Genomic DNA, 12,500 nt, shown 5'->3' with positions numbered 1-12,500 from the left:
CTGTTAGCCACGTCCGGCTGTTAGCATCTCTCCTGGATTTCTACCTTAATAAAAACTGTCTCCATGGTTACTGAGGATTAAAGTGCAGACAAAGACCCTGGAGGAGAGTCAGGAGAGAACTGACCCAGCTCTGTGGAGGACGGACGTCTTAGCTTAGCATGCTAACATATGCTAACTACCAGTGGACCCAGAGTACAGCTGATGGACATGAACCCTGAACCTCGTGTCGCCCCACACCCCCCCCCCCCTGCAGTCGCACGGACGCCCCTCACCTGTAGCTCGGCGATGGTGACCTTGTGGTAGATCTTCTCCTCGTCTCGCCGCTGGTCCTGCGGGACGGTGATGTTGGCGAGCGCCGTCTCGAACTCCAGAATCTGCTGCATCTGAGTCTGCGTGGAGCCCCTCTCGCCCCCCAGCAGCATCCCCAGCTCCACCATGTAGTCCAGGTACGCCACCAGCACCTGCAACACCAACACACGTCTGTGACACCTGTGCGCCGCAGAGTCGACCCTGAGGCCTCAGATACCCCCGTCTGTGGTAGATTGGTATCTTCCAGCTGCAGGAACTCTCACCTTCTCATTGGCCGTCTTGTTGAGGTAATAATCCCTGGACGGCAGGAAGAGCCCTGATTGGTCCACCTGGGCACATGACATCACGACAACGACAGATATTTAACAAACTGTGGGAGTCAAAAACACCCGTGGACCAATCAGCTGTGGTTCTGGCTCAGTGTGGTTCTGGTTCAGTGTGGTTCTGGTTCAGTGTGGTTCTAGTTCAGTGTGGTTCTAGTTCAGTGTGGTTCTGGCTCAGTGTGGTTCTGGTTCAGTGTGGTTCTGGTTCAGTGTGGTTCTGGTTCAGTGTGGTTCTGGTTCAGTGTGGTTCTAGTTCAGTGTGGTTCTAGTTCAGTGTGGTTCTGGCTCAGTGTGGTTCTGGTTCAGTGTGGTTCTGGTTCTGTGTGGTTCTGGTTCAGTGTGGTTCTGGTTCAGTGTGGTTCTGGTTCAGAGTGGTTCTGGTTCAGTGTGGTTCTGGTTCAGTGTGGTTCTGGTTCAGTGTCGTGCTGGTTCAGAGTGGTTCTGGTTCAGTGTGGTTCTAGTTCAGTGTGGTTCTAGTTCAGTGTGGTTCTGGTTTAGTGTGGTTCTGGTTCAGTGTGGTTCTGGTTCAGAGTGGTTCTGGTTCGGTGTGGTTCTGGTTCAGTGTGGTGCTGGTTCGGTGTGGTTCTGGTTCAGTGTGGTTCTGGTTAAGTGTGGTTCTGGTTCAGAGTGGTTCTGGTTCAGTGTGGTTCTGGGTCACTGTGGTTCTGGTTAAGTGTGGTTCTGGTTCAGTGTGGTGCTGGTTCAGTGTGGTTCTGGTTTAGTGTGGTTCTGGTTCAGTGTGGTTCTGGTTCAGTGTGGTTCTGGTTTAGTGTGGTTCTGGTCCAGTGTGGTTCTGGTTCAGAGTGGTTCTGGTTCGGTGTGGTTCTGGTTCAGTGTGGTGCTGGTTCGGTGTGGTTCTGGTTCAGTGTGGTTCTGGTTAAGTGTGGTTCTGGTTCAGAGTGGTTCTGGTTCAGTGTGGTTCTGGTTAAGTGTGGTTCTGGTTCAGAGTGGTTCTGGTTCAGTGTGGTTCTGGGTCACTGTGGTTCTGGTTAAGTGTGGTTCTGGTTCAGTGTGGTTCTGGTTCAGAGTGGTTCTGGTTCAGTGTGGTGCTGGTTCAGAGTGGTTCTGGTTCAGTGTGGTTCTGGTTCAGTGTGGATCTGGTTCAGTGTGGTTTTGGTTCAGAGTGGTTCTGGTTCAGAGTGGTTCTGGTTCAGTGTGGTTCTGGTTCGGTGTGGTTCTGGTTCAGTGTGGTTCTGGGTCACTGTGGTTCTGGTTCGGTGTGGTTCTGGTTCAGAGTGGTTCTGGTTCAGTGTGGTTCTGGTTCAGTGTGGTTCTGGTTCAGTGTTGTTCTGGCTCAGTGTGGTTCTGGTTCGGTGTGGTTCTGGTTCGGTGTGGTTCTGGTTCAGTGTGGTTCTGGTTCAGAGTGGTTCTGGTTCGGTGTGGTTCTGGTTTGGTGTGGTTCTGGTTCAGTGTGGTTCTGGTTCGGTGTGGTGCTGGTTCAGTGTGGTTCTGGTTCATTGTGGTGCTGGTTCAGTGTGGTTCTGGTTCAGTGTGGTTCTGGTTTGGTGTGGTTCTGGTTCAGTGTCGTGCTGGTTCAGTGTGGTTCTGGTTCAGTGTGGTTCTGGTTCAGTGTGGTTCTGGTTCAGTGTGGTTCTGGCTCAGTGTGGTTCTGGTTCAGTGTGGTTCTGGTTCAGTGTGGTGCTGGGTCACTGTGGTGCTGGTTCAGTGTGGTTCTGGTTCAGTGTGGTTCTGGTTCAGTGTGGTTCTGGTTCAGTGTGGTTCTGGTTCAGTGTTGTTGTGGTTCAGTGTGGTTCTGGTTCAGAGTGGTTCTGGTTCAGTGTGGTTCTGGTTTAGTGTGGTTCTGGTTCAGTGTGGTTCTGGTTCAGTGTGGTTCTGTTTCAGAGTGGTGCTGGTTCAGTGTGGTTCTGGTTCAGAGTGGTTCTGGTTCGGTGTGGTTCTGGTTTGGTGTGGTTCTGGTTCAGTGTGGTTCTGGTTCGGTGTGGTGCTGGTTCAGTGTGGTTCTGGTTCATTGTGGTGCTGGTTCAGTGTGGTTCTGGTTCAGTGTGGTTCTGGTTTGGTGTGGTTCTGGTTCAGTGTCGTGCTGGTTCAGTGTGGTTCTGGTTCAGTGTGGTTCTGGTTAAGTGTGGTTCTGGTTCGGTGTTGTGCTGGTTCAGTGTGGTTCTGGTTCAGAGTGGTTCTGGTTTGTGTGGTTCTGGTTCAGAGTGGTTCTGGTTCAGTGTGGTTCTGGCTCAGTGTGGTTCTGGTTCAGTGTGGTTCTGGTTCGGTGTGGTTCTGGTTCGGTGTGGTTCTGGTTCAGTGTGGTTCTGGTTCGGTGTGGTTCTGGTTCAGAGTGGTTCTGGTTCGGTGTGGTTCTGGTTCAGTGTGGTGCTGGTTCAAAGTGGTTCTGGTTCAGTGTGGTTCTGGTTCGGTGTGGTTCTGGTTTAATGTGGTTCTGGTTCAGTGTGGTTCTGGTTCGGTGTGGTTCTGGGTCACTGTGGTTCTGGTTCAGTGTGGTTCTGGTTCGGTGTGGTTCTGGTTCAGTGTGGTGCTGGGTCACTGTGGTTCTGGTTTACCTGGATGACGTTGCTGTTGGAGTTTTTGGGATCGGCACTGACTCCGACACTGAAGAAAGGCTGAGCTCTGTAGGGACCAGAAACCACCTTCAGAACCTCCATGAAGTTCTCCTTCTCCCAGGGACCCGTCATGTTCCAGCCCCCGATCTACAGAACCAAACCGGGTCCAACACACGGATCATTAACACGTTATCACACATGATCTACAGAACCAAACCGGGTCCAACACACGGATCATTGACACGTTATCACACATGATCTACGAGAATCACATCAAGCCACAAGCATACCGCCTATAAAGGCTCATTCCTGTCTGACGGTAACTACGGAGACGGACCCTTTCGTCCGTCGGTGGGTCCCTGGAGCAACTCCACCGGAAATCGAGGCGTCAGGTTAGAGCGCCCTCCCACTGTGCCTCCGTCACAGGTTAGAGCGCCCTCCCACTGTGCGTCCGTCACAGGTTAGAGTGCCCTCCCACTGTTCCTCCGTCCCGTGCCCCGTGCTTTAGGGTCCTTGTCCCCCCCTCCAGGCCCGTTTGTACTCACACTACCTGGGCCTCGGAGAATGCTTCTTGCTGCCTATACGTCATCACGCCGTAACACGTCACATGCATTGATTGACCTCAGAGCCGCCGTAGGCCTCGTGCTCGTACACGTGCAAACGTGCTTTACTAAAGCCCACCTCTCCCAAACGGGCCGTGGACGGCAAGCGTGCCGCTCCTAGACGTGGTACGGTTGCACTCACACTGGTCAAAGGAACCAGACTTTAGCCGTGACACGTGCTGGGGCACGGCACAGAGGCACAGTGGGAGGGCGCCCTGAGAGTCCAACCATTCACGAAGAAGAAGAAGAGGAGGAACTGCGCCTTTTTGTGACACCGCCACGTTCACTCTTCACGCAGATCCCCTCCTCTACAGACGCCATGTTTGTGATGAGCTCTGCCTCTAGAGCAGAGGAGTCAAACTCAAACTCACAGTGGGTTAAATCTAAAAGTTCGTCCCAAACTCTTTATTTGTTGCATGTTTCTCTGCAGACGTGTGACGTTGAGCCTTTCCAGTGCAGCTCCTTGTTCTTGTCGTGGTGTGTGTGTGTGTGTGTGTGTGTGTGTGTGTGTGTGTGTGTGTGTGTGTGTGTGTGTGTGTGTCGTGGTGTTTCTTCTGTTTGATTCTTTGGTTACAGCCACGGTGACAAACAGCTCTTTACCTTCACACACAGATCATCTGCTGAAAGCTCCTGTCCTCCATCTTTGTTTGGGGCGTTCTTGTGGAGTTTTCATCTGTTTTTAGTCGTTTTGTCACGTTTTTGTGGTGTTTTGCGTCTGTTTTTAGTAATTTTGTCACGTTTTTGTGGTGTTTTCATCTGTTTTTAGTCGTTTTGTCACGTTTTTGTGGTGTTTTCATCTGTTTTTAGTAATTTTGACACGTTTTTGTGGCGTTTTGCGTCTGTTTTTAGTAATTTTGACACGTTTTCGTGGTGTTTTCATCTGTTTTTAGTCGTTTTGTCACGTTTTTGTGGTGTTTTCATCTGTTTTTAGTCGTTTTGTCACGTTTTTGTGGTGTTTTGCGTCTGTTTTTAGTAATTTTGTCACGTTTTTGTGGTGCTTTCATCTGTTTTTAGTCGTTTTGTCACGTTTTTGTGGTGTTTTGCGTCTGTTTTTAGTAATTTTGTCACGTTTTTGTGGTGTTTTGCGTCTGTTTTTAGTAATTTTGTCACGTTTTTGTGGTGTTTTCATCTGTTTTTAGTCGTTTTGTCACGTTTTTGTGGTGTTTTACGTCTGTTTTTAGTAATTATGTCACGTTTTTGTGGTGTTTTGCGTCTGTTTTTAGTAATTTTGACACGTTTTTGTGGTGTTTTGCGTCTGTTTTTAGTAATTTTGACACGTTTTTGTGGTGTTTTGCGTCTGTTTTTAGTCGTTTTGACACGTTTTTGTGGTGTTTTTATCTTTCTTTACTAAAAAAGAAAAAAAAAGACAGATCATCTGCCTCACACCGCTGCTGACAGCTGCTGTCCTCCATCTTTCTTTGGGTCGTTTTTGGGGAGGGGTGGATTCAGTGTGTCTGCAGAGACTGGTAGCATGGATGCTCATGTGTGTGAACAGAAAAGTAGACGTGGATGAGCTTTAGACTCACGGACCAGCTCTCACAGAACCTGGATATGATCTTAGGGTCAAATATAATCACACCACGGCCCAGATTTGGCCCACGGGCCTGAGTTTGACACCCCTGCACTAGAGGATGAGTTGAAACAGGACGGAGGGGTGAAGGGGAGCGCCGGAGACACGGTTTTGGAAACAGAGGCATGAATTTAGTCCAGGTCCGGAGGTTTGAATCCCCCTTTAGACGGCGAGTGGGGGGGTGGGGGGTGGGGGGGGTCATATTCTCGGAGTGCAGGTTTTAAAGTGTGTGTGTCCACAGACACAGTCACTGAGTCTCAGTGTGAGCGTCACACGTTCGTACACAGTCACGACAGCAGATGGAGCCAAACGCCTGTGAAACCACAACAGGTCACAGAGTCAACCAGCGAGTCTCAGCAGGACCCGGGTCTGAGACACGGAGACGCACAGAAGTCCTGAACATAGAGGCTCCAAAGTGTGAGGACGAGTTCTGGTCCATCTGAACAGAACCGTGGTGAACGCAGCCGAGTCAAACAGCTGTGAAGAGAAACAGAAGTCTGCTCCGTCACACACAGGTTTGGTTTTTGTCGACCAACGGTTCCTTTGACGCTGACGCATCGTTTTGTTTGTGTGGTTCTAGTTCAGTGTGGCTCTGGTTCAGTGTGGTTCTGGTTCAGTGTGGTTCTGGTTCAGAGTGGTTCTGGTTCAGTGTTGTTCTGGTTCAGGGCGGTTCTGGTTCAGTGTGGTTCTGGTTCAGTGTGGTTCTGGTTCCTGATTGAGAAGAAAGACTCTTTTTGTTTTGGACGTTGAAACACGGGTTTGAAATCAAGGGATCGAGAGAAAACACTTGAAGATTTGGACTTTAAAGTAAAGTCGTCTTCTGATCGGGACGATCCGATCACAGACAGTCTCAGAAAGTTCGACTGTTTGCTGACGACACTGCTGTGGTCAGCACTGTCCCCTCACAGGGAGAGGGTTCCTGGTTCGAATCCCGGCTGGGGCCCTTCTGTGTGGAGTTTGCATGATGTCCTCGTGTCTGCGTGGGTTCCTGGTTTGAATCCCGGCTGGGGCCCTTCTGTGTGGAGTTTGCATGTTGTCCCCGTGTGTGCGTGGGTTTTCTCCGGGTTCTCCGGTTTCCTCCCACAGTCCAAAGACGTGCAGGTGTTGGGTTCATTGATGACTCTAAATCACCCGTAGGTGTGAATGGTTGTCTGTCTCTGTTCGTCTCTATGTGTCCTGTGATAGACTGGCGTCCTGTCCAGGGTGGACCCCGCCTCACGCCACATGTCAGCTGGGATCGGCTCCAGCCCCCCACGACCCCGACCCCGGGATAAGCGGTTGAAGATGAATGAATGAAATCAATACTTTTTCATCCACAACTCCAGTTTACGTGACTTGCGTTGGGCAGTGACGCGGTGTTACGGTCCAACGGGATCCTAAGAGATCTGCGTCTGCGAGACTGTTGCCCACAGAGTTTACCGAGAGTTTGTCGGATTAAAACACGGTTTGAACAATTACACAATCACACCAAACCTCTGGACATTAACACGCCGTGATGTGATGCGGTAACCACGGTGACGAGGTGCTACAGCGGTTACCTTGGCGATGAGGTCTATGAGCGGCTGAGCCCCCAGGTCCTCGATCCTCTGGGTGTTGAGACAGGACAGGTAGTAGGACTGGGTCTTCCTCTCCGCCTCGCTGCTGCCGTTAAAAGTGCCGTTCTCTGCAGAAATAAGACAAACGTTAGATAACGGTGAGCGCTCGCTGCAGGCGGACGCAGCGCGGCGGACGCAGCACGGCGGACGCAGCACGGCGGACGCAGCACGGCGGACGCAGCACGGCGGTCCAAACCCAGAGTAACGTAACACGATAAGGGCGCTCGGCCAGTGTCGGAGCGTTCGTTCGTACAGTTTTAGGATGTCGTGATGCTTCAGTGATCACAAGTTTGGTGTGTGGTGTGTGTGTGGTGTGTGTGTGGTGTGTGTTTGGTGTGTGTGTGGTGTGTGTGTGGTGTGTGTGTGGTGTGTGTTTGGTGTGTGTGTGGTGTGTGTGTGGTGTGTGTGTGGTGTGTGTTTGGTCTGTGTGTGGTCTGTGTTTGGTGTGTGTTTGGTGTGTGTGTGGTGTGTGTGTGGTGTGTGTTTGGTCTGTGTGTGGTCTGTGTGTGGTGTGTGTGTGGTGTGTGTGTGGTGTGTGTGTGGTGTGTGTGTGGTGTGTGTGTGGTGTGTGTGTGGTGTGTGTGTGGTCTGTGTGTGGTCTGTGTGTGGTCTGTGTGTGGTGTGTGTGTGGTCTGTGTGTGGTCTGTGTGTGGTGTGTGTGTGGTCTGTGTGTGGTGTGTGTGTGGTCTGTGTGTGGTCTGTGTGTGGTCTGTCTGTGGTGTGTGTGTGGTGTGTGTGTGGTCTGTGTGTGGTCTGTGTGTGGTGTGTGTGTGGTGTGTGTGTGGTCTGTGTGTGGTGTGTGTGTGGTCTGTGTGTGGTCTGTATGTGGTGTGTGTGTGGTGTGTGTGTGGTCTGTGTGTGGTCTGTGTGTGGTCTGTGTGTGGTCTGTGTGTGGTCTGTGTGTGGTGTGTGTGTGGTCTGTGTGTGGTCTGTGTGTGGTCTGTGTGTGGTCTGTGTGTGGTCTGTGTGTGGTCTGTGTGTGGTGTGTGTGTGGTCTGTGTGTGGTGTGTGTGTGGTCTGTGTGTGGTCTGTGTGTGGTCTGTGTGTGGTGTGTATGTGGTGTGTGTGTGGTGTGTGTGTGGTCTGTGTGTGGTGTGTATGTGGTGTGTGTGTGGTGTGTGTGTGGTCTGTGTGTGGTCTGTGTGTGGTGTGTGTGTGGTGTGTGTGTGGTGTGTGTGTGGTCTGTGTTTGGTCTGTGTGTGGTGTGTGTGTGTGGTCTGTGTGTGGTGTGTGTGTGGTGTGTGTGTGGTCTGTGTGTGGTCTGTGTGTGGTGTGTATGTGGTGTGTGTGTGGTGTGTGTGTGGTGTGTGTGTGGTGTGTGTGTGGTGTGTGTGTGGTGTGTGTGTGGTCTGTGTGTGGTCTGTGTGTGGTCTGTGTGTGGTGTGTGTGTGGTCTGTGTGTGGTCCGTGTGTGGTGTGTGTGTGGTGTGTGTGTGGTCTGTGTGTGGTCTGTGTGTGTGGTCTGTGTGTGGTGTGTGTGTGGTCTGTGTGTGGTGTGTGTGTGGTGTGTGTGGGGTCTGTGTGTGGTCTGTGTTTGGTGTGTGTGTGGTCTGTGTTTGGTCTGTGTTTGGTGTGTGTGTGGTCTGTGTGTGGTGTGTGTGTGGTCTGTGTTTGGTGTGTGTGTGGTCTGTGTGTGGTCTGTGTGTGGTGTGTGTGTGGTGTGTGTGTGGTCTGTGTGTGGTCTGTGTGTGGTCTGTGTGTGTGGTCTGTGTGTGGTGTGTGTGTGGTCTGTGTGTGGTCTGTGTTTGGTGTGTGTGTGGTCTGTGTGTGGTCTGTGTTTGGTGTGTGTGTGTGTGTGGTGTGTGTGTGGTGTGTGTGTGGTGTGTGTGTGGTGTGTGTGTGGTCTGTGTGTGGTCTGTGTGTGGTCTGTGTGTGGTGTGTGTGTGGTCTGTGTGTGGTCTGTGTGTGGTGTGTGTGTGGTCTGTGTGTGGTGTGTGTGTGGTCTGTGTGTGGTCTGTGTGTGGTCTGTCTGTGGTGTGTGTGTGGTGTGTGTGTGGTCTGTGTGTGGTCTGTGTGTGGTGTGTGTGTGGTGTGTGTGTGGTCTGTGTGTGGTGTGTGTGTGGTCTGTGTGTGGTCTGTATGTGGTGTGTGTGTGGTGTGTGTGTGGTCTGTGTGTGGTCTGTGTGTGGTCTGTGTGTGGTCTGTGTGTGGTCTGTGTGTGGTGTGTGTGTGGTCTGTGTGTGGTCTGTGTGTGGTCTGTGTGTGGTCTGTGTGTGGTCTGTGTGTGGTCTGTGTGTGGTGTGTGTGTGGTCTGTGTGTGGTGTGTGTGTGGTCTGTGTGTGGTCTGTGTGTGGTCTGTGTGTGGTGTGTATGTGGTGTGTGTGTGGTGTGTGTGTGGTCTGTGTGTGGTGTGTATGTGGTGTGTGTGTGGTGTGTGTGTGGTCTGTGTGTGGTCTGTGTGTGGTGTGTGTGTGGTGTGTGTGTGGTGTGTGTGTGGTCTGTGTTTGGTCTGTGTGTGGTGTGTGTGTGTGGTCTGTGTGTGGTGTGTGTGTGGTGTGTGTGTGGTCTGTGTGTGGTCTGTGTGTGGTGTGTATGTGGTGTGTGTGTGGTGTGTGTGTGGTGTGTGTGTGGTGTGTGTGTGGTGTGTGTGTGGTGTGTGTGTGGTCTGTGTGTGGTCTGTGTGTGGTCTGTGTGTGGTGTGTGTGTGGTCTGTGTGTGGTCCGTGTGTGGTGTGTGTGTGGTGTGTGTGTGGTCTGTGTGTGGTCTGTGTGTGTGGTCTGTGTGTGGTGTGTGTGTGGTCTGTGTGTGGTGTGTGTGTGGTGTGTGTGGGGTCTGTGTGTGGTCTGTGTTTGGTGTGTGTGTGGTCTGTGTTTGGTCTGTGTTTGGTGTGTGTGTGGTCTGTGTGTGGTGTGTGTGTGGTCTGTGTTTGGTGTGTGTGTGGTCTGTGTGTGGTCTGTGTGTGGTGTGTGTGTGGTGTGTGTGTGGTCTGTGTGTGGTCTGTGTGTGGTCTGTGTGTGGTGTGTGTGTGGTCTGTGTGTGGTCTGTGTTTGGTGTGTGTGTGGTCTGTGTGTGGTCTGTGTTTGGTGTGTGTGTGTGTGTGGTGTGTGTGTGGTGTGTGTGTGGTCTGTGTGTGGTGTGTGTGTGGTGTGTGTGTGGTGTGTGTGTGGTGTGTGTGTGGTGTGTGTGTGGTCTGTGTGTGGTCTGTGTGTGGTCTGTGTGTGGTGTGTGTGTGGTCTGTGTGTGGTCTGTGTGTGGTGTGTGTGTGTGGTCTGTGTGTGGTCTGTGTGTGGTGTGTGTGTGTGGTGTGTGTGTGGTGTGTGTGTGGTCTGTGTGTGGTCTGTGTGTGGTGTGTGTGTGGTGTGTGTGTGGTGTGTGTGTGTGTGTGTGGTCTGTGTGTGGTCTGTGTGTGGTGTGTGTGTGGTCTGTGTTTGGTCTGTGTGTGGTCTGTGTGTGGTGTGTGTGTGGTCTGTGTGTGGTGTGTGTGTGGTGTGTGTGTGGTGTGTGTGTGGTCTGTGTGTGGTGTGTGTGTGGTGTGTGTGTGGTCTGTGTGTGGTGTGTGTGTGGTCTGTGTGTGGTCTGTGTGTGGTCTGTGTGTGGTGTGTGTGTGGTGTGTGTGTGGTGTGTGTGTGGTCTGTGTGTGGTGTGTGTGTGGTGTGTGTGGTGTGTGTGTGGTGTGTGTGTGGTCCGCGTGTGGTCCGTGTTTGGTCCGTGTGTGGTCCGTGTGTGGTCTGTGTGTGGTGTGTGTGTGGTCTGTGTGTGGTGTGTGTGTGGTCTGTGTGTGGTGTGTGTGTGGTGTGTGTGTGGTCTGTGTTTGGTGTGTGTGTGGTCTGTGTGTGGTCTGTGTGTGGTGTGTGTGTGGTGTGTGTGTGGTGTGTGTGTGGTCTGTGTGTGGTCTGTGTGTGGTGTGTGTGTGGTGTGTGTGTGGTGTGTGTGTGGTCTGTGTGTGGTGTGTGTGTGGTGTGTGTGTGGTCTGTGTGTGGTGTGTGTGTGGTCTGTGTTTGGTCTGTGTTTGGTCTGTGTGTGGTGTGTGTGTGGTCTGTGTGTGGTGTGTGTGTGGTCTGTGTGTGGTGTGTGTGTGGTCTGTGTGTGGTGTGTGTGTGGTCTGTGTGTGGTCTGTGTGTGGTGTGTGTGTGGTCTGTGTGTGGTCTGTGTGTGGTGTGTGTGTGGTCTGTGTGTGTGGTCTGTGTGTGGTCTGTGTGTGGTGTGTGTGGTCTGTGTGTGGTGTGTGTGTGGTCTGTGTGTGGTGTGTGTGGTCTGTGTGTGGTGTGTGTGTGGTCTGTGTGGTCTGTGTGTGTGGTCTGTGTGTGGTGTGTGTGTGGTGTGTGTGTGGTGTGTGTGTGTGGTCTGTGTGTGGTCTGTGTGTGGTGTGTGTGTGGTGTGTGTGTGGTCTGTGTGTGGTGTGTGTGTGGTGTGTGTGTGGTGTGTGTGTGGTCTGTGTGTGGTCTGTGTGTGGTCTGTCTGTGGTGTGTGTGTGGTGTGTGTGTGGTCTGTGTGTGGTCTGTGTGTGGTGTGTGTGTGGTGTGTGTGTGGTCTGTGTGTGGTGTGTGTGTGGTCTGTGTGTGGTCTGTATGTGGTGTGTGTGTGGTGTGTGTGTGGTGTGTGTGTGGTCTGTGTGTGGTCTGTGTGTGGTCTGTGTGTGGTCTGTGTGTGGTCTGTGTGTGGTCTGTGTGTGGTGTGTGTGTGGTCTGTGTGTGGTGTGTGTGTGGTCTGTGTGTGGTCTGTGTGTGGTCTGTGTGTGGTGTGTATGTGGTGTGTGTGTGGTGTGTGTGTGGTCTGTGTGTGGTGTGTATGTGGTGTGTGTGTGGTGTGTGTGTGGTCTGTGTTTGGTCTGTGTGTGGTGTGTGTGTGTGGTCTGTGTGTGGTGTGTGTGTGGTGTGTGTGTGGTCTGTGTGTGGTGTGTGTGTGGTGTGTGTGTGGTGTGTGTGTGGTGTGTGTGTGGTGTGTGTGTGGTGTGTGTGTGGTGTGTGTGTGGTCTGTGTGTGGTCTGTGTGTGGTCTGTGTGTGGTCTGTGTGTGGTCGTGTGTGGTGTGTGTGTGGTGTGTGTGTGGTCTGTGTGTGGTCTGTGTGTGGTGTGTGTGTGGTCTGTGTGTGGTGTGTGTGTGGTGTGTGTGGGGTCTGTGTGTGGTCTGTGTTTGGTGTGTGTGTGGTCTGTGTGTGGTCTGTGTGTGGTGTGTGTGTGGTCTGTGTGTGGTGTGTGTGTGGTCTGTGTTTGGTGTGTGTGTGGTCTGTGTGTGGTCTGTGTGTGGTGTGTGTGTGGTGTGTGTGTGGTCTGTGTGTGGTCTGTGTGTGGTCTGTGTGTGTGGTCTGTGTGTGGTGTGTGTGTGGTCTGTGTGTGGTCTGTGTGTGGTCTGTGTGTGGTGTGTGTGTGGTCTGTGTGTGGTGTGTGTGTGGTGTGTGTGTGGTGTGTGTGTGGTGTGTGTGTGGTCTGTGTGTGGTCTGTGTGTGGTCTGTGTGTGGTGTGTGTGTGGTCTGTGTGTGGTCTGTGTGTGGTGTGTGTGTGTGGTCTGTGTGTGGTCTGTGTGTGGTGTGTGTGTGTGGTGTGTGTGTGGTGTGTGTGTGGTGTGTGTGTGGTCTGTGTGTGGTGTGTGTGTGGTGTGTGTGTGGTCTGTGTGTGGTCTGTGTGTGGTGTGTGTGTGGTGTGTGTGTGGT

At 52.3% G+C, this 12,500-nt stretch overlaps 1 protein-coding gene across 1 annotated transcript in view; it reads right to left on the bottom strand.

Moving 5' to 3' along the window:
- Positions 1–12,500, bottom strand: part of ece2b (endothelin converting enzyme 2b) — a gene marked incomplete at its 5' end in the record, with an annotated part of 35,924 nt that overhangs the window by 17,516 nt on the left and 5,908 nt on the right. Inside the window, 4 exons of the mRNA XM_083914139.1 lie at positions 273–461; positions 573–638; positions 3,146–3,292; positions 6,856–6,980. Of these exons, the coding sequence (XP_083770265.1) occupies positions 273–461; positions 573–638; positions 3,146–3,292; positions 6,856–6,980 (527 nt within the window). The remainder of the gene's footprint in view (positions 1–272; positions 462–572; positions 639–3,145; positions 3,293–6,855; positions 6,981–12,500) is intronic.

This window comes from Echiichthys vipera, assembly GCF_963691815.1.
Source record: "Echiichthys vipera genome assembly, chromosome: 5".
In the NCBI taxonomy this organism is placed as follows: Eukaryota; Metazoa; Chordata; class Actinopteri; order Perciformes; family Trachinidae; genus Echiichthys; species Echiichthys vipera.
This window is presented reverse-complemented; position numbering and strand designations above follow the sequence as displayed.